The sequence below is a fragment of the Phycodurus eques genome, chromosome 12, assembly GCF_024500275.1.
Source record: "Phycodurus eques isolate BA_2022a chromosome 12, UOR_Pequ_1.1, whole genome shotgun sequence".
Classification (NCBI taxonomy): domain Eukaryota; kingdom Metazoa; phylum Chordata; class Actinopteri; order Syngnathiformes; family Syngnathidae; genus Phycodurus; species Phycodurus eques.
Genome location: NC_084536.1, coordinates 17,390,477 through 17,412,127, shown reverse-complemented (window position 1 = coordinate 17,412,127; position 21,651 = coordinate 17,390,477). Strand labels below are relative to the sequence as shown.

Genomic DNA, 21,651 nt, shown 5'->3' with positions numbered 1-21,651 from the left:
CAAATGTACACTTTTCAATTCTACTCTTAACAAAACAAAGTCACCTGGAGCAGTAATTCACCTCAGCTATAGTTCTCACGATCTTCCAGAGTAACAACCACCCTGGTCTGCTACGCACAGCCCTGTCTTTTCACATAGGTGTTACATTTCTCAGGATATACCGCTTTGGGAAGTAGGATATCAGCCATTGGTACGCCTACGTATGTCACCTTGTTGATTTGGGAGCTTAAGCGGGGTAGATACTACCGATAATGGAGTAAAAATAAAAACTGCCAGGACCAAGGCAAGTAAGGTTCTGTATTATTCAAGCATAACATGCAACAGTTTGAGAACCTAAAAGAGAACCTGGTTTTGTCTGAAATCCACTCCTCATTGATATCCTCTTTTAGATGTGGAAAGATACACATCACCTCGCAAGTGTCTCTACCCGCGGCATCCAGATCATCAACGGATTCACTCTACCTGGAGAGAAAAAGTAGAAACTTGAGGAGAAACTCATTGAACAAAACATCCATCCATCCATCCATTTTCTGAGCCACTTCTCCTCACTAGGGTCGCGGGCATGCTGGAGCCTATCCCAGCTATCATCGGGCAGGAGGCGGGGTACACCCTGAACTGGTTGCCAGCCAATCGCAAGGCACATACAAACAAACAACCATTTGCACTCACATTCACACCTACGGGCAATTTAGAGTTGTCAATTAACCTACCATGCATGTTTTTGGGATGTGGGAGGAAGCCGGAGTGCCCGGAGAAAACCCACGCAGGCATGGGGAGAAAATGCAAACTTCACACAGGCGGGGCTGGGGATTGAACCCCGCTCCTCAGAACTGTGAGGCATACGCTCTAAGCAGTCGTCCACCGTGCCTGAACAAAACATGTAAACCAAAAATATAGACTCCAGTAAAAACTGAATCCTGGCCTTCCAAGGGCAAGCAAGTGAACACATACGGCTTGCCAGTGGGCATTAAGTACTGTATATCATTAACATTCCCAGACAATGCCGACATGAAAATCTTCCATCAGGTCCTGTCATCTCACTGCGCTGTTGTGAAAGGGGGAAAAAAAAAAAAAAAAAAAAAACATCAATAGCAATCCTATGGGGGAAATTTCAAACATTCTAATCATGAGTGGCCACAAACACCTCATGAGGGTTCCTGGCTACTGCTGTAGCTGCAGTCTCTGGGCACTGTACAGTCCAGTGCAATAATAATTAATAACGCAGTGTGATAATATATCAGCAGCTTCACAGCATGTTTGTGTTAGAAGCCAATAGTGTTCATTACAAGTTACATGGCACAAAATGAGGTGGCTGGCAAGTGTGCAAAAAAGTGACAAGGGCTTCATAATATTGCCCATCTTGCACACCACGCACAAAATGGGTCACACAGCAGAAACACAAAAGCGTGCATTGTCAAAAACCAACTCAATTAGTGAGTTTATGAAGTGACATACTGTTACCATTGTTTGCTGCAGTCGAGTCCCCTTTGATTAAAAAATGCTTCTGTAAAATAACTTGGACTCACTACAGGCAACTGTGCAGGAAGAGGCAGGAGTGCATCACTGGACACGTGTATTATCTTAATCGTCTTAACATTATGAACTCTGATAATATATTCAACATTCCAAAAATTCTTACGTTTTGAAGAATTCCACATTTCCCATGGTAAAACTCCCAGATTAATAAAAAAGATTTTTAGAAAGGAAAATGTTGAAATTTGTAATGAAGTTGGTTTGAATCGAGAGAAAAATTGAGAATTTAAGTTGTATTTATCAAATGTTTCCATTCATTTGGTCATTTTCTCACAGAAAATGTGGACTATTTTAAATGTAGGAATTTTTGCAAAATCATGTTGTAACGTAATTGATGTTACAATGGTTTGAAACGGTCAAGACATTGAATTTGAAATGTATGTATCTACTTTGAAATTCTCTCATGGTGGAATTCTTCAAAGAGTGTATTTTTTGGGGGGAATGTTGACTATTTTGAAGATAAATTGGAATTGGTTGATATTGATAAATGGTGAATTTAAAAAAAATCTCTTATTGATTTGCATGGTTTTTTTCTTGTATGGGGGGGAAAAAAGGAGAATTTAGACAAAAAAAAAAATCTAAATTTGTTGAATGTGAAATGAGTTCTGAACAAGCTGAACATTACTATGTAGGAATGGTTTGAATTAGTTAAGAAATGTGGATGTTTTGAAATTCCCCCCAAAATTAACTGAAGAATAATAAAAATATGACACAATGATCAAACATTATTCCAGCACCATAAAATATGACAAAATCATCAAAAAGTAGTCCAGAACCTGGGGATACTGTCTAGACATTTGGTTTGTCAATACTGTATGTCAAAGTTCAACAGTATTTTTTTTTTTTTTTTTTAAATGGCTGAATTTGTAAGCACCAGAGCCTGTATGGAAAGAAAAAACAACAGAGGCACATCTGGATTGAAGTCATAGTCCTGTCTAAATTGCAGGCCTGGAGAAGTGTATGTCATTTTGGACACAAAGGTTCAAAGCTTTAATGACATAACCCAAACACTCTGATGAGACAAACAATGTAAAATACAACAACAACAAAGTACAGTAGAGCACATTTAATAAGGTGCTATTTAGTTGGAATGTATTAAGCGGAATATATATGTTATACATTTCTACAAATAATGTTTAGCAGCAAATATACATTTTAACAAAAGCAGTTTGCATTCTACAACTATTATATATTATCATCACATCCTTTTCTCAAGTAAGAGTTAAGTAGAGCAAAATTAAAAACCCTTAACTTATTTTTTCATCATCTGCAAAATAATTTTTTTTAAAAAGGAAAGAAAAAAAAAAAAAGCATCCAACACAAAGCTTCCTAAAAGTTTTGTTCTAGTTGCTCTATATTTGATTGTAATATCCCAGAGTTCATCTAAATCCAGAAGGCCACAGTTGAGAGGATGAATTTGAAACGTTTATTATGTGAAAGACATTAAATAATGTAGTAAAATGATTGTAGAGTAGTGTCAAGTGGTGGGGCCAAACTGTAAAACACTGTAATACTACAACAATAAAGTCAAAACATGACAGTAAAGTCTTACTATGACAAGAGGAATGTAGTTATTTTACAAGCATAAAGTCGTAATATTACAAGCATACAGTATGTATACCTGTATTAAGATTAGGATTGTTGAGGTTCTTGTCAACTTGGACTTTGCTTTTAGTTTGTCAAACAATTGACAAACATGACAAACAAAAACAAATTGACAATCACTCATTCGAATAACTTTATTCTTGTGAAGATTTCATTTTGGTAACATGTTTTTTTGCAGTGTGGCCCTCACAGTCCTTTGTATACACAATTTAAAAGTAACTGGAAAAATACAGAATATTGTAGTGTAGTGTATGTAGTAATTGTCGTTTGAAGACAGACAGTGGATATAAGAAGTCTACACACCCTTGTTGAAATGCCAGGTTTTTGTGATATGAAAAATGAGATCAAGATACTATAAATAATTTAAAATCTATTTCCACCATTACTGTAACCTATAACCGGGACAACTCCATTTTTTTTCTTTTTCTTTACAAGAGGGGAAAGTAAAAATAAAGAACGTAAATAATGTAGTTGCGCAAATGTGCACACCCAGGGGGCTGTTTTTCTTCAACTGCAACTGGGGCCATAAGGCCTCTTTATACTCCCGCGCTCGCGCGGCCGTTAACGCCCACATTGCATCACGTGACCGACACATTGGCCCCCGCGCGGCCCCTCTGCGTCACCTGACGTGCACACGGCAAAAATTGTTGCTGCGCATAGAATGCCGCAGAGATCATCTCTCGTGATTGGTCCGTTTTAGTCACATGCTGTGATGACGTACTCAGCCTTCCCCTTGGTTCCGCATAACACCGACACCACCGCCTTCTTGATCGATTTTGCGGCATAATAAAACGTATCATATGGTCCTCTAGGTCCATTTGTTCTAGCAGACGCTGTTCCACGGTTGCCATTGTTGTTGCTTTGTTCCTTGTTACGGAAAGGAAAATAAAAACGGCTATCGGAAATGGCCAAAAAATGCAGAGGAAATTCCACCCTGTGGTGTCCTAGCCAATACCAGCTGTAGCGACAGGGAACTGCAGTACATTTTCAAAACTGCGCGCGTGGGTTGCGCTCGAGTATAAAGGCAAACTGCGCGCGGGACAGCTGCAGTGACGTCAGCACGGTCGCCGCCCGCACGAGTATAAATAAACCTTTAGTCAAGTTGGAAAGAATTATGAACAGTTCCAAATACTAGTCAGTTTTAGCACAACATTTTCACATCTGCGAGACCATGAAACGCCAACTACAACATCTAAAATTTATATTCTGTTAATTAGAGGCACTTTAAATAGTGACAGATGTGTGCTGCCTCCCATTTAACACGAGTTTGAATGTGATCGGTTAATTCTGAAGACAGCCACATTCCAATTATAAGAGGGTGGGTACCCTTGTGCAACTGCATTAACACAGTTGTTTATTTTTACATCCCCTCTCAAAAAGTTTTGTTTTTTTTTTTAATTAAATTGAGTTGCAAATTATAGGTTCCTTAAATGATGGAAAAAGCTTCGAATTTATTTTTCTTGGTCGTGTTATTTTATATCACAAAAACCTGGCATTTAAACACGGGTGTGTAGACTTTTTACGTTCACTGTCTGTCCAATTAAGGCACATGTGGAAAAACTAACTAAGGTGGAAGGTTACTGTTAACTGTTATAAGGCTTTAAGTGTCCATATGTACAAGGTACTAGCCGGTCTTTGGATGTTTTCGGTGACAGCTACAATCACAGAGTTGATGAGGCCACAGGCTCTTCTGGTGCACTGTCCTGGTCGGGAGGGGCTCCTGGCACAGATTCCACCTCAGTGGCCGACACGGACTGGCTGAGTTCTCTTAGTGAGCTTTTAGTTATGTCCAGGCATCCGCGCTTCAGGATGAGACGGACCTTTTTACCCAGAAGCACATAGAGCACTGGGTTAATGCAGCTATGGAAAAAGCCTAAGCTGGTGGCCAGAGGAAATCCCATTTTCAGCACGTTATGTAGATAGAGCGAGGAATGTAAGGATAGCTCCATCAGGCTAAAGATGTGGAAAGGGGCCCAGCATAAAAAGAAGGCCAGAATCATGGCGTTGACTGTTTTGGTGAAGCTAGTCACGTGAACGGAGCCTTGGGATTGGTTCACCCTCACTGTCAGAAGAATCCCCGTCACGCATATAGCAGAGAACGGCAAGAGGAAGCCCACTGTTGTACGAATGGAGACTATTAGAATGTGTTTTGCAGCTGCTGACTGTCCATCCTGTATGTGGAAGTTGTTGAAGCACACCACTTTGTCCTGTAAGCGCACCGTGTCTCGAAAGATGAGCGCCGGGCAGCTCATGATGACGGCCGTGACCCATATGCAAGCGCTCGTGAGCCAGGCTCTAGCGACCGTTCGGGACCTCTGAGACCAGTTGTGAAAGACCAACGAGACATATCTGTCCACGCTGAGCACTGTAAGAAACAGAACGCTCGCGTACATGTTCATGACCAACACAAAAGAATTAATCTTACACATGGCGACACCAAAATCCCAGTGAAAGTCTTGCAGGATGTAGTCAATGTAGAAGGGGAGGAAGAGCACAAAGACAAAGTCGGCCAGCGCCAGATTGAGCAGCCAGACGCTGTTGACAGTCCGTTTGCTCTTGCATCCGGTCACCCAAATCACAGTCCCGTTTCCAATCAGACCCAGTACAAAGGAAATGATGTAGATGACGACAGAAATAATGTGCATCGCTTCTTTCTGCCTGTGGTCTACTTTAAGTTCTTCGATGTCACCATACTCCAGGTAGTAGTCGTAGCTGTAGTTTCCATAGTCCTCAACGGAGTCGTCCATCGCTGTGTGGCGATCACCTGTGAGGGAAATTTGATGGTCAGATCCATCCCTTTAAGGAGATTATGTTAAGAATACGTTCTGATGAACCTACCTGCTGAGTTCTTGCCTCACAACTGGCTATACTTCAAAATGATCCAGGAACTGAGGCTCCCCCTCCCTCATTGAGTTCCTGTGTTGAAGTGAGTCCTGGGTGTGTCCAGGATAAGCCTGGAACATAATATGAACATCCATTTGGGTCAGCATTGCGGAAAGTGACATGGTTGACAGAAGAGACAGGAGGAACCACAAGTGTATGAGTCATTCTCTTCTTGCATGGTTAAGAAACTTTTTGGATGGGCAGACAATAATAGTTGTGCAAGTTACTCTTCCACTGCAGTCAGCTATCAGGGTGAAAAGTTGAAAGCACTACCAAGGTCACAAGTCTTGCACATTGTACTTTAGTTAGAAATATAAACATAAACATGTTTTAGCATTATTTTTTTCCCACTCCAAGCTACTCCGTTTGTACTCATGACACTTTTACAGCTTGAATAAATACCACTGGCTTTTTAGACATGGAAAAGGTACAGTTACATTGGAGCTCAAATATTATTTTGTGCTGTATATTAGTGTTAATTTTATCTTGAGGAACACAATTATTTCTATTTCTCATAGTGTAAAACATTCCTGTTTTCATTGTGTCATCATTTTATGAATAATTCAGTTGGGCAGTTGTATGTGGAAAAAAATACTTTGCCATACAAATGTTTCAAAATTATGATTATGAACCTGAACGTCAGAGAGGACCAAAAATATGGCATTAAAAACAAACCGAGGAGAATCAAGACTCATAAATCAAATATCTTTCAAAAGTGTGATTGAAAAAGAATGAAAACATTTTCATATTTCAAAAAATATACATAGTTAAATGATCGCTTGTGTCAAAACTACTGGAAAGTGAACTATTTGACAGCATATCAATACAGCGTGCATAAAATTCTCAGATAATACATGAGGCTGCTTACATTCATAAAAGACGCACTATGCTGTCAGTAATACAAAACAACGCTGTACTGTGTATTTAGAGGATTTAGGCAAGATTTTACCGAGCACAGAAGCCGCACGTGGAGAATTTCCTTTTCCTAACATCCAAGGAGCGACAGTTGCCGGGTGAAAAACGTTGGCCCCCCTTTGGAGTCCTCTTGACGAAATCTCGTCCTTAAACGTCCCCCTCCAGACGCCCGTGTGCTCTCTTTCCGCGAGTCCATCCAAACTCTACTTTGTCGGAGGATTTCCTTTTTTGCGTGGAGATGTGTGCCTCGAGTGGGCGTGCCCCGCCGGACGCGTCACACACGCACCACGGGAGGGGAGCAAAGTTGTTGTTGGTCGCCCGCGCCGACAAGAATGTGTTCATTCATTGGCGCTTTGGCTGCTCTTCACAGACACGACCCTCTCTCAATGAACACAGAGGAACTGAATGTTGCACTTTTTTTTTTTTTTTTTTTTTTTTTTAAACGGCACTCCCAAATGTTATGCGTGAGCCAAGCATGCACAGCCCCGCTTCATCTTCCTCGCTTCTCTGATTTAGTAGGTTGCGTTTCTTAGCAGCTTTTAAAATAAAATGAAACGTTTGGCTGCACACTCATAAGGTAAATTATGCACGCATAATTTACCTTATGCACTGCTTAATATTTGCTTTTCTGATGCCGAAATTTAAATTCTGGAATCTCATTTACGCTTTTTTCCCCCCTCAAAAAGCACCTAGGAACTAATGTAGCTACTTTTACAAGTTGTGCGGAAACTTCTAGCAACTTTCTAAAAGTGACTCAAACGCTAAAACGTACGCATATTCCCCTCTAAATAACACAAAATTGTTTACTCTCACTCTCACAGCGCGGCCTGTTGCTTAGCTACAAAAATGCATTCTAAATTGCTAAACTGACTTGATGGTTAAACAGTACTGTAGTTCACAGGTGTCAAACTCAAGGCCCGGGGGCTGCCACATCATTTTATTTGGCCCGTGAAAGCAAATCATGTGCATCAACTTCCATGATTCTTGCTAAAATCTGTACCATAATTTTTAATTGTCATAGTTATTAATTCATAATGTTGAGATATTGCAAGCATTTTTTGTTACCAAAACACTTTTTATAATAACTTTAACAATAGTTGAACAAACTATTATCCTTGGCCACTGATTTCAAAACTATCCATCCATTTTCTGAGCCGCTTCTCCTCACTTGGGTCGCGGGGGTGCTGGAGCCTATCCCAGCTGTCATCGGGCAGGAGGCGGGGTACACCCTGAACTGGTTGCCAGCCAATCGCAGGGCACATACAAACAAACAACCATTCGCACTCACAGTCATGCCTATGGGCAATTTTAAGAGTCTCCAATTAATGCATGTTTTTGGGATGTGGGAGGAAACCGGAGTGCCCGGAGAAAACCCACGCAGGCACGGGGAGAACATGCAAACTCCACACAGGCGGGGCCGGGGATTGAACCCGGGTCCTCAGAACTGTGAGGCTGACGCACTAACCAGTCGTTCACCGTGCCGCATTTCAAAACTAGTTATCCATAAATTTGTTCAGAACATGTAATAAGTATGATGATTAAACATTTCTATGGTTTCACAGTCATAACCGCCCTCTGAGGTAAACCGTAACTACAATGTGGCCCATGCCAAAAGTGAGTTGGACACCCCTGCTGTAGTTCAACAACCAGAGTTAAAGACAAAAAAAATATAGATATGAATATATATGATTAATATAACTGCAAGAAACTATAATGTGTTGTTTTTATTACTTTTACCAAAAGAAAGCAGATGATAAACAAACTACAACTTTCAAGTCTCTCTCAACCCCCCCCCCCCCCCCCCCCCCCAGATGGCCTGCCAATTTGAAAAATGCTCCTATAGTCTATAATGTTCTAATTACATCGTCACACAATGCGAATTTTTATTTTATTTTATTTTTTTAAAGCTGCTTTTAACAACAAATGGGTCAAATTTGATGTAAAATTTGCATTAGAGGCAAGGGGCAGTGCCCCACCAGATCTATCAGCAGGTGTTGTTTTTGTCCATCCATTTTCTATAGCAGCAATTCTCAGTGTGGTACAACCACCAGTAGCAGTAGTAGTACATGGGCTCCCTCTAGTGGTATGCAAAATAATCACTGCCTGAGTACAATTCAGTTGTATTTAACTTTAAAGTTGAATACATTTGCATTTCATCTTTAAAAACTGTTTTCAATGTTTTTAAACATTTATGTACAGTATTTGTTTAACTTTATGTGCAATTCATTTTAATGTAATCATTATTTAATTACATTTATTTTTCCATAATTAAGTGCAGTGTAAATGCTCAAACTGCATAATGTTACCAATAATAGTTTTATATTTAATACAGAGCAGCTATTATGTTGCAAAATGTGTACACATAAATGAGCTTCGGTAATGTTTTTTGGGCCTAGGGGGAAGTTATGACTCAGGCCCATGAACTCTGCTAAGAGACGAACGAGTGTTTGCGCAAACAGGCAAATGTGTACATCTGCTGTGCCTGGTAGATGGCTAAAATTTGATTCCATTGAGAGCTTTTGTAGTGCATCGCAAATCATTCTTGTGGTCTATTAAATTTCTAACATTGCTGTCAGGAAAAAAAATTGGAATACAACATTTTCTTTCCATAACTTGATCAAGTAAGGCATGGATAGAGATTATTTTATGACATCTGCAGAAGATGGAAACATGAAATCCATGCTGTTCACAGAAGAGCTTTTCAGTGGTGGATGGTGTATTTGCATAGTATCAGGTAAGAGCTGTTGTTTCAACATTTCTACTATGTTCATATGTAATAGTGCAGTATGTATAATTTTCAGGTCTCGCCATGTAGTAGCATCAGCCCAATTTGCTGATGTTGTAGTAATATTGATAGTTTTAATACGATATGTATCATTGCTCTTTATTTCTTCAGACAACCAGGAGGCCTTGTTTGAGTGTTTCCATTATTAGTGACCTCTCTGAAAAGCAGTCAAAGCCTTGAGTAAGGATTTTGGCACCAGGCTGTGTATGACTATGTTTAGATCATTTTTATAGTCTGGATCAGAATTGAGTTGTGGTTACGTCCAAGGAAAGAACTGTGTCTGTGATGTAATTAGTCTTTGCTCCAAAGTTATGGCAATGATCCATATTTCATGTCTTTCCTGAAAATATTCCACTGTCAGATTAAAGTGGTTGGGGATAGGAGGAAATAGAGTATGTGATGTTGAAGTTTATGGTGCAACAGCATGAACAACTTTAAGGCATACTACAAGGTACTGTTTGTAGTGGTCAGCTAAGACATAGAAAAGGGGTCTCAAAAACCACTGCAAGTTGCTGATTGGTCGAGAAAATTCACAATTGCAGTGCCTTTGAAATGTGAGGATACACCGTTAAGAATGACAAAAAAAATATGGACACTGTGGCTAACCAAGTTGCTGTGCCATAGCTCTGGACACAGCTGTCATAAGCTCCACAATCTCCACTTTGCTGCTGCAGTCTGTTTTCTTGCTCTCCTTAGTCTCCTGGCAAATCAAATTTCTATGACCAACATGCACATTCTGAGAAGTAAAACATGAGACCTTAATTGTCTTCCATTGTTTTTTGTGAGTGTCTTGCACCAACTGATGCATTGAGTGTGGCATGGTACATGGCAATAGTACAGTATTTTGAATTGGAGAAAATAGGGCAACTGTGCCATATTGCAAAAAAAAAATAAAAAATTTTCAGGGTGTACCCCGCCTGTCGCCCAGAGTCAGCTGAGATAGGCGTCAGCACGCCCACGACCCTAGTGAGGGTACGCAGTACAGAAAATGGACTGGACTGGACAAAAAGACAAAGAAAAAGCAAATCATGCTTTATGTGCTCTGAAATGAGGGCTCATGTGGCATACATTTGTCATGAAAACTTTGTTCTAATTCCATTTTGCGCAAACTTCCATTTGATAGTGTCCAATTTCTGGATACTTGCTACTTCACTTCCATGTTGTCGTTTCCCTGAGTTGTGATGCGAATGCTGTTTATTTTCAGGTGTTCAGCAGTGACATCAGATATGTGTCTTGTGAAAGTAATTGGGGGTGTATTGTGGTTAGCATGTCTGCCTCACTGTTTTGCGGTTTGGGATTCAAATCTTGGCTCTGCCCTTTCATGTGTGGACTTGCATGTTCTCCCCGTGCTTGTGTGGGTTTCTGTGAGTACTCCGGCTTCTTCATAATTCCAAAATCATTCATGTTAGGTTCATTGAAGACTTTAAATTGCCAATAGTTGTGAATGTGAGAGGTTGTGTTTCTATATGTGCCCTGTGATTGCCTAGCCACCAGTCCATGTTATACCCCGCCTCGCTCCTAAACTTCAGCTGGGATAGGCTCCAGCTCACCGAAAAGGTTGATTTCCCCCCTTTTGTGTTGCGAGCCAAAATGTGAGGTATATGAGCCGACTTCAGTTAAAAGAGGAGGTACTGTAAGACCCTCACATGTGGGCAAAGAGAGCCACAGTTGCCGATGCACTTTCAGCCGTTTATTGAACAAGACAGTCAAAACACATACTGTAAATACGAAATGAGAACACTCACAAGGAGCTGCTGTAGGCCACAACTCATGCCCAGGCGCTCACACTAAACTACTGTAATTGGCCAGCCCGACGAAAGCTCCTGTCACTCACTAGGCCACGCCGCTTAAAGGCACACATCTATTGGGGCGATACTCTAGTACAGTGGTTCTCGAACTTTTGAAACCAATTACCACGTCAAAAAATACTTGGTTCTTCAAGGAGCAACATAATGAGCAACATTAAAATACGGTTAGCGTAGTAGGCCAAAGTGTTCATCAAAAAGAAGGCGGAGGTTTTATTCCTAAAAAGTAGGTTTAATACTATTGTAAGCCAGTGTAACGTTATGTACAGTTTGAACATTTAAAACTGTGATTAAATATTGTAAAATAACAATCTGTGCCTAATCAATTATTTAATTCAAATGTATTACATAAAATTGTACCTAAATAAATGTATAGTTCTAAAAAGGTTAAATGCAACTGAACTGAACTTAATAAATGTACTGCACTGAATTAAAAAAAATAAAAGTTGAAGCCAGTATCATGCAGTTTGAACATTTAATTAAGTGATTATTTCACGTACTCGTACCACACTTTGAGAACAATTGCTATGTAGAGTAATTACGCTTTATAAAAAGTTCATTTCTTCACATTCTTTTTTTATTGTGTTTTGTTATGTTTTTACACAACCTGCTTTTTTCGGTCTTAAAAACACCTTAAAAAACTGGTGTTTTCAGAAGGGCGGGGGGGCTGGAGCTGATTAAAGACATTTCAATTAATTTCAATAGGAAAAATTGCTTTTGTATATGAAGTAAATGAGATACGAACCGAGTAACATAACAAATTGAACTCGTAAGTTAAGGTACCACTACTCTATACAAGTACAGTCCATTTATTTCAGTACTCATACAATAAATCAATTAATTAAACACTTGGGGAAAATACCTTTCAGATGGCAAATTTCTGCCCACTTCCTACAATAAAATATATATTTAATTGTTTCTTGATTTTTTTTTTTTTTTTTTACATAATCTAGTTTTTAGAGATGGTGAGTTTTTTTTTTTTGTCTGCTGTAAGCTATAATCATCAAAATGATACATATATATTGAAAAATATCATGCAATATTTCACTCTGGGTGTGTGTAGTGCATCTCCATACGAGTTTCACTTTTTGAATTCAACTCCCTAACTAAATTAACATGACACTATTCTAATTTATTGAGATGTACCTGTATATGGGGATTGCTATCAGGCTAGGATATTCAATTTATTTTTTCATGTGTTGGCATTTTTGACTGTGCTGAGTTCATCTGGGGGAGACTGAGTGACTCTCTGTTTTCTTTCCAGATCACCCATTCGTCCTTCATTGAATCATCGTGCGCAACCACTTCCTGTCTCCGGGTTGTCTCTGTGTGTGCCCCTGCAGGACTTGTTCGTGCACATCGAGGAGTCTGCCGATGGACTTCCAGTAGTTGCTTGGCCGCCGCCTTCTCCCTGCACTCACCCCCCCCCCCCCTCCCTCCCTCTCTCTCTCTCCTCTTCCTCTCATCATCATCATCATCTGCAGCAGCAGTCCAGTGCCTCCCGGACCTATGAAGAAAGCGTCCCCCCTCATCCTCCCCATCAGTCTGATCATCGGCACCTCCCTGCCTACCACGATGGGCTGCAAGCTCTACGCTACCTTGTTGTGTTGATATCGAGATATTTCAGTTATCAAATATGAATCATGCGTTTGATATTTCTGGACACTTTGCTCGTCAGCATCCTCACGCTTTTGCTTCCCGCATCACCAGCGTCATCCGGTACGTACGAAGCGCTGTATTTTTATTTGCTTATCGTGTAATCAGTTGCCTCCCGTGCGTTTATCTATATTCTCTCTCTCTCTCTCTCGATATATATATATATATATATATATATATATATATATATATATATATATATATATATATATATATATAGGTGCGACTTTAACGTGCTGGTGTAGGGCAGACTAAAACATGCCAGCTTTTTTCCCTGTGCTAAAACGCTACCGCATTTGTATCAAAAATATATTCACATATATTAAGGAGTGATTGTGATCCTGACTGCTTATTTGAAACTGAGTGACATGAAGAGGCGATTGGGCGCTTTTGGAAATATACATCCTAAGTCAAATGAATAATAATTTGCTGCAAAAGTCATCCCACCAGGAATTTTGGCTACAAGTTTATTGCTGCCTCTTGGAAGCCCAAAAAAGTGTTGCAGTGACACCCTGACCCCTTGGCCATATGTTTAGGACTCGAGGTTGACAGCTGGCTCAGGTGTTTATGTGTGCAATTCTCTTGCAGCTTCTCACAGTGCGGAGGACAAGGTTGAGAGGGACGCAGTGCCGGTGAAGCAACAGGCGACTGCAGCGCCCGCTTCGGAAAACACAACCCACCATGCGGTCCAGCAGGTGATCGCCTACCCATCCCGCCTCATCTACTACCTAAACGAGGACTCTGAGAGTGCCTACCGTGACCTGGACACACGGGCCAGGAGCCAAGCCACAGTGGGTCAGGTAGGCAAATACAGAGCCGAGTCAGATTATATTTTGCCACCATCATCAGATCATCTCACCGCATGCTGCTTATCGGCCCATCTCACAAGCTTGCGATCCTGTTTTCCAAGCACATAAATAGCATCCGAAAGTCATGCTGTGTGGTGCAGAAGAAATCTGCACCCAAGCAGAACCACCATCTGTCATTCGTTCACCACATCTGTTTGCGTTGTCCAGTGGGGACTGGATACCCAACTTATCTACAGCTTTGTACACCATCAGAAACAAGGACTGCAGTCCACCTCTCTCTGTCAAGGTACAAGCTACACTTAGTCTTTGCCATGAGCTTGCGCCGTGTCCGCAAGCCTTTTTTTTTTTTCAAAGCTGTAAACGTCAAGTGTCATACAGTATGTACAAAACGCCCCAATAACAAGTCATTGCATCTCTGTAGGGACGTTGATTTGCTTTTTTGTGTGAGTGAGACTCAGAAATGGGCGTTTACTCCCTCTTAGTACCTACACCAAGTATTCCATGTGACTCATTATTGGACTTTAGACGTTACCTATTTGCACTGTTTGAAAACGATAGAGCTACTGTATGTTCCAAACTCTTAACAGTAACATTTCAAAGTCTGAAACCCATGCAGTTTTATTGTACCCTTTAAAGAATCTGTAAAATGAATTCAGAGAATTATTTCTAAATACATTACACGTGGGTGTAGTTAATTGCTGAAAAAGACCAAATGCTGACTAATACTGACTGCATCACTAAATTGTGCAGATATAGCTTTCAACTGTTCTTCGCAATTTCAATTTTCTTGACATTTTTTGAGCGTGGCTAAAACGGCGCCCAGCGACACAATGGGGCGTCCGGTATGACTTGCCCCTCCCCCACTATATAAAAACTTGAGCGCCTTCGTTCACATCAGTGGTTGTCTGACGCAATTGTGAATTACTCGGGTATTATTACTAGGCCAGTTTCTACCACTACGTTGTGCAGTTAGCTTGCTAGCTATGCCTACACCCTGAAAATGACAACGTGGATGAGCCTACCACCCGTGAGGAGCCTCCGAAGCCTGTTCGCTTGCAGGCTAGCTCTTGGCTAGCCCCTCTTCCTGAAAGAGCCAGTGGGATATATTTTAGCCACTGGAGGCTTTAAGCAGACATACTGTATTTTAATGGATAAAACATGTATGAATATGTGGACATAAGAAGGTTTCTAGACAAATTCGCATCCATTTTTTACCGGGGCAAGGTTTCGTGCATTCAGCGGATGGGTTGATTTTTTTTTTTTTTTTTTTTTTAACGATTTTTAAGCCTCATTTTTTTAAAACTGTGATTTATTTATTTTTTAATCATTCAAATTTGGTAGGTTTAATAACACTATTCCCCATGTGTATGTCAAAGTTGGAAGACTGATTTTCACTATACAGGGACTTTAAGCTAAAGTACAGTGACCTACATTGGAACCCGCTCGTCGAGCGTAGAGGCAGTTTTAAGAAATATTTTGACAGTCTTGGTCATTAAAGTGTGCAATATAAGTCAGCCATTGTAAAATTGATATGTTTCAACAATAAAACACTCCTCAAACAGTCTTAATTTTAACAATAAATGATGAGGCCGTAATAAAGGTTGTGTCACAGATGCACCTTGCATACACTTGTTTTTACATGCACATTATTTACATTAACTTTTACACTTGTGTTGTTAACCCCTAAAACATAAAATCGTGTTGCCATGTCGGCATATCAGCTAGCCAGTTGGCAGCTAACGTTACCAGTTAACCCCATGGCACCTTCTCTGAAGCGTCGCTGGACTCACTGCTCCTTCTGCTTACTACTGAGCCAGGCGGTGAAGTCCTGGTTTAACATTGCATCGTCTCAAACGACTATGGCACTGAAATAATCCAATACCGCTGGATACTTGATTGTGGCACGCTGGAGTCTTTTTTTTTTTTTTAAAGCGTTTATCGGTGGTTGGTGGACATTCTTCAGGCTTGACTTCCCGGTAATGCTTTGATGTTGGTTGCACTGTAGCGATATCCATAATGGTTCAAACTCGTGCGGCTCTTGAGGTATGTCTTTCCCTGAAAATGTTGGTTGAATTCCAAATTTAAGTAGCACTCCGGCATTTGAATTTAGTGGTGTTGCTGTACTATTTGAACAGCAGAAATTTAGAAGTGACTTAATAGTTTTTCTCCCACTACAGGCCATCCACCTTGCTCAGGTCAGCTTCCAGCTAGAAGCGTTCGGCACCCGATTTGTTCTGGATTTAACCCTGAACAAGTAAGTCGTCTCTTCATTTGTTTGTTTGTTTTTTAAGTGTAATTACCCCGAGAGTGCACCTGGACCAACAATATAAAACAGTAGTGTTAATTCATGCCACACATGCTGTGTCCAAGCCTTTACACATCCATGCTGACACAAAGACAAACAAATACCCCAATGCCAGTAACAGCATAACTAAATCCTAGCCACTGTGGTTGTCAGTCATAACAAATTTTCAGACTGTGGTTTGCCCTTTGGTGTGAGCATGTCTCCCATAACAGCATCGGCTGTTGAGATTGGATGGTTAGTAGCTGTGCCGCTGTAGTATTTCTTTCCACACTATGGTAAAGTAGCTGAGCTACTAGTTATACTGAGTTGACCCAAGGTAAGGATGCATTGCTAGCTGTTTGATGAAGGAACATTTACAACAAAATGGAACTGAGTGGATTGCAAACCTCCTGAACAATCCTAATTTGGGTTAGCACCAAATTGAACATTACCAAAGGTGTGCAGTCCCTGCGTATACCTGAATGATTCATGCATTAGGCACCGGGAAATACTCACAAATTAAACAGTGCCCTGCCCCTCCACTCAATTTTTTTTTTTAATTTGCCATAGTAGTTTTTGCATATTTTACTAACAAAGGAACAAATCCTAAGCGGTGCTACAAACACAATTAAAAGGTCAGGCTGTGAAATGCAGTGTGAGTAAAACTTTTATTTTGATGAATGGAATAACATTTGTCAAAGGTAATGAATGATATTCCCGGAGATACCTGGCAATCTGCAGAATATTCTTTTAATATTTTTTCAGATGGCAGGCTTCAGACAAAGACAAGTGTCGTTTTGGAAAGATCAGGTCTTTAATGAGGTTTTGATTGGCTTGATTCAAAATGAGCATGGAGACAGAGATTCTGCAGATCACTGTCCCGTTTGGAGACATGAGGCTCTGGACACTCAATGATATTGATCCAGTTCCTTCACTGAGTTGCCAGTCTACATATGTGAAAGCTTAATGTGTATGTGTACAAAGGATTTTGAAAAGCTAATTGAATCCTGTGGCTCTTAATGTGATTTAAAGCTGTGTTCTGTCATAAAATATGGACATTTCATACAGACTTCATGGCTGAGTCAGATATCAAGGCTGGCACACACTACGGCAGTGGCTTGATTTGTAACCCCTTCCAAATCACAGAGGAAGTGGCGGTTTATTTTAACACCAGCAAATAATTGTCATCCCACGAGGCAGGCGAAGTGTGCTTTTCTGCAGCTGTGCCAATAATGGAGAGATTGCAGAAATATTGCATTGTTGTTGATGACGTGGAAACTGCTAAGGAGGGTTTTCACAAAATTACGCACACATTTTATATGAGCATTGTGCCTCAGATAGGTCCATTTTAGATGCAGGGTCTGAATTCCCTTTTTTTTCCCCTCCATCATAGACATGCTCTGACATTGTAGGTGACAGATTGTCTTCTGAGAAGTCTGACATCATCTATCTTGAGTAATGTCAGACAACGTTCATCTTGTACATTCAGACAGTGAAAGTACAGGATGACCTTCATGCCCATACTGTCTTCCTGCAGGTTATCTTTCAGATGCTAACTTCAGCTTTTTTGTGTGTGTGCGCATGAGCGAAAGAGCAGTTTGAATTCTGATTGTTGTTAAAGCTGCAACAGTCCCTCTCTATATACAGTACAGGGAGATCTGCAATGTGCCAATGACTGCCACTTCATCTGCTTACCTGTAAATTCATCTGAGAGTGTCAACTGAAAAACATTCTCTGGCCTCCTAATAAATACATAGTGGTTGCATTTTGGACACCTCATTTAGCTAACTGGCAAAATATTACCAACAAATCTCAGTATAATGCAGTGCATTATGCTACAACACTGGAAAAGTACAGCCACAATAATAAAATGCAGTGTTTAGCTACTATTGCACTTTGTCTCATTCAGATCTTTGCCATGGCTGCACTGTTAGAAGTCTGCTTCCTTTTTCATGGAGGATAACATGAGACAACGCAAATCTCCGAACCTTTTATGCCACCTTTACTTGACCTTTTGTGGAAAACATCACTGGGTCAAGCTGAGATGAATAGGTGCTTTCTTTCGAACATGAATGTATACTTTTCCTAACCAATGTCCTCACGCGACAGTGAGTATTGCTCTTTAGCGTGAAACTCTTGAGCATCTTCGCATAATCTGTAATCTTTGTCGGTGGGCTGTTGCTTTAAACATTGCTCCCGTAAAGGACTATGGTTAACATATATCTAATTTCCTTCCATAAAGGTTGATCAGGAGTTATCTATGCTAAAGATGGGTTAAAGGTTGCATAGAGGCACCTTTCGTCAACATTTTTAGACTTCAAACAGCTCATCTCACTCGAAAAGTTTCTAAGAAAAAACCTTAATCCAATCCTTAATCCTCAAAGAAAGCACGGATCATGCCATTTTGAAAGTGTTCACCAAAGTTTTCTGGAAAACAGGTTAAGCTTTTTCACCCCACGAACCTTTGCAGGAACTTCTCTAGCTACCCTGGTAGCTTGAGTTCCTCTTGTCTCCCCACCGAAAAAAACTACGAGGGTACGGAAGGTTCCCCCTGGATTATTTCGCTCCTCCTGGCGGGTAGGGTCTTGTGAGAACTACCAGGAACTCTTTGAGGGAGCGGGCTGTGCTGATGAACGCCGATTGGTTGACAGACCTCTGCAGGCGTTTACTTTTTCATTTACAGAGCCGCCATTGTACGCACTTTGTGGACAAAGAGCAGGCTGGACAAACCTTGTGCTCGCCGAGCTTATGTCGCCGGGCCAAAGTCAGGCTCGGCGGCGTGCCACGGTGGCGAACTTCTGTGGGTAAGTCTGCCGCCAGGAGGTACGCCGTCGCCACGGGCTCAGCGGCGAGATCCGCTGCCGCCCCGGCGGCAAGGTCCGCCGCTGGCCAATTTGGTAAGCGGAGGTCTGAGCTCAAGTGGGCGTGTGTGTCTTCCTCGGCCGGACCAGAGGAGGCGAACACTTGCGTGAAGCTGGCCGGCAGGGACAGTCTGATGGTCCAATCCAGTCAGTCGCGGGGGGAAACAAATAAAAAACCTTCCCAGGCAGGAGCTCGCTCCTCCAGCCTGTGGAAGAATGCCGTGTTTGCCATTGTGCAAGACAAAGAAATAAAGCCCAGCTTTTTTGTCTGTGTTTGCACGTTCACTAATAAATATTCGCAATGTACAGTCTGGTTTTTTTTCTTCATCCAAACTCATTTACAGATACCAAATACTTCACGCTGCTGTATTTAAAAACCGACTAAGAGCTGTCCACGAAGTTATGTATTTTTTATTTATTTATTAAACCTTATCCAGGTGAGGTATTTGCAATGCCAACCTGGCTCCAGACAGCAGAATAAAACAGAAGCAAACACATATACAAACTGTACAATGTGATAGAGTAACAAGTTAAATATTCCATTACACCATAGCACATGGTGAATAAAAGGTCCATAAAACCTAAACCTGGAGAACTTGCATGAAGAAAATTTTAATCGCCTGAATAAGAACAATTTGTCTTTTTGAATAACTATATAAATAAATGTAGAATCCTGCAAATGACTATAGATGTGATTTATTGTTCTCAAATTTGTAGTAGAATTGTGTAAGGCTTCAGGCTCATGTCCCGATTGCATTTTCCAGCTGATAAATCACATCCATAGTTATATGCAAGCTTCTGTCGCACAATTTATTTAGGTATGTCATCTCAATAAAATAGAATAATAGAATCTAATTTATTGAAAAGTTTGTTGTACCTGTATATAATAAAACTCCCTACCTCAAAGACTGTCTGCAGGCAGGTTGGCATTGCAAATGAGAATCAGTTCTCAATTTCCTCACCTGGATAAAGGATTCGATTTTAAGGGTATAAAAAATATTTGAAATCCAGATTAAGATATAAACTAAGACATTAACTTGAAAGCTTGAAATACCAGCGTTTTATTTTATTTTATTTTATTTTTAGATCCAGTATGTGTCAGTATTGAGCAACATCAGCCCAATTTGCTTAAGATACACTGAACTAATAAGTGCGATGGAAACATAAATCACATGGGCCACAGGAACCTTTTTCTACCAGGAACTCAAAGTTCCTGGGCTGGTTGGTGGAAAAGACCCTCATGACCCTAATGAAGAAAGTGGATGGATGCGTACCGTTTGTACTTCATAATACTTGATACTTACTTGGATGTATGTCATAGTGCATCCCTGTCCTCATCATCTGCTCTCTCAGAAAAGTCTCAATGAACAGTTTTGCCATCTTTCTGTTTTATACGGCCCCAAGGTGACCAAGGCGAGCACGCCAGAAAAAGCTGCACAATGGTCATTCAATTAATGCAGTGAGACAAAAAACTGTTTAATTCTTTTTAATTATATTTAATTATGTCAAGACTACTGTATATGCATAAACAATGAGTCTCGACTGGGAACAACGAGTCCCTGCAATTTATCATCACAGAATATAGATACTGTAATCCTCCGCTAGATCATGGTTCTTGGTTCGCGGTCCCGCTAGATTACAGATTTTTACTACAGTTACTCTTTTTTAAAAACATTTTTTATACTGTTTGTACAATATTTTTAGGTTATCCATTGCTCTTGCTCGCTCTCAATATATTATGTGTGTTTAGCCCTGTCACGATAGCAAATTGTTTAGGAGTATATTTTCCCAAAAACTATCACGATACAAGATAGTATCGTTTTTTTTAATGCCACTGATATAATGATATTAGAGCATAACAATGCAAGTACATACTTTTTAAGTGCAATTCACTTTTAATTCTAATTGTTAGAATAATGAGAATTTACATTGTAATGTAGAACAATAAATAAAATATCTTGGCTAAAGAATATAAATAAAACAAACTCTGGCTCTGTTCACAAAAATTGCACTTAAACAAATATTAAACATTTGGCATAGAGGTATAAACAATCATTAATGCCTTAACAGGCAATATACTGCCAGTCAAGTTTCCGTTTGGTTAAGAAAAAGTGCCAAGCAGCAATGTTAACAACAACACAAGAAGTCGATTAAAGATACCTCTTTTGATTCCAGATTTATACTACTTTTCAAAAGTCTGCAGCCTTTCTATAAATTCTGCTTTGCCAACATGTTCAATGGCTGCATCTATTACAATAGTGAGTACACTATACTGTATATATTGTGAGCATACGTGCGCCATATACGCGGTCACGTTTGCATTGTTGAGTAAAGGCTTCCATAATTGCAAGCTGACTGAATGTCCCACAGTGTTTTTTGTTCCAAGTTAAAGAAATTAGTTGGGATGGTTGTGTTTAAAAAGGATTTTGTCACTTTGAGGTTTTAAGTTGTGTTGTCTTTGTTCCGGCTTCATACTAAGTCGACATACCAGTTCGTTGGTGTTAGCGTGATGGCC

At 40.4% G+C, this 21,651-nt stretch overlaps 2 protein-coding genes across 8 annotated transcripts in view; one reads left to right on the top strand and one right to left on the bottom strand.

Annotated features, from left to right (window-relative positions):
- Positions 1 to 2,842: 2,842 nt before the first annotated feature.
- cmklr2 (chemerin chemokine-like receptor 2) lies at positions 2,843 to 7,246 on the bottom strand. The gene is made up of 3 exons (XM_061691802.1): positions 6,971 to 7,246; positions 5,977 to 6,092; positions 2,843 to 5,902 (listed from the first exon to the last, which is right to left on the bottom strand). The coding sequence occupies exon 3, from the start codon at positions 5,883 to 5,885 to the stop codon at positions 4,800 to 4,802; it is 1,086 nt and encodes a 361-aa protein (XP_061547786.1). The 5' UTR covers positions 5,886 to 5,902; positions 5,977 to 6,092; positions 6,971 to 7,246; the 3' UTR covers positions 2,843 to 4,799.
- A 5,687-nt stretch (positions 7,247 to 12,933) lies between these two features.
- The window catches only part of LOC133410678 (disintegrin and metalloproteinase domain-containing protein 23), a 42,147-nt gene continuing 33,429 nt past the window's right edge, over positions 12,934 to 21,651 (top strand). For 3 of the 7 annotated variants that reach the window (XM_061692116.1, XM_061692113.1, XM_061692114.1), the window contains exons 1-3: positions 12,937 to 13,245; positions 13,771 to 13,982; positions 16,169 to 16,245. In XM_061692116.1, the coding sequence (XP_061548100.1) occupies positions 13,170 to 13,245; positions 13,771 to 13,982; positions 16,169 to 16,245 (365 nt within the window). In that variant the 5' untranslated portion in view covers positions 12,937 to 13,169. Of the gene's footprint in view, positions 13,246 to 13,770; positions 13,983 to 16,168; positions 16,246 to 21,651 lie in introns of all 7 variants that reach the window. The other 4 variants (XR_009769568.1, XM_061692115.1, XM_061692112.1 and 1 more) reach the window with 3 other exon arrangements.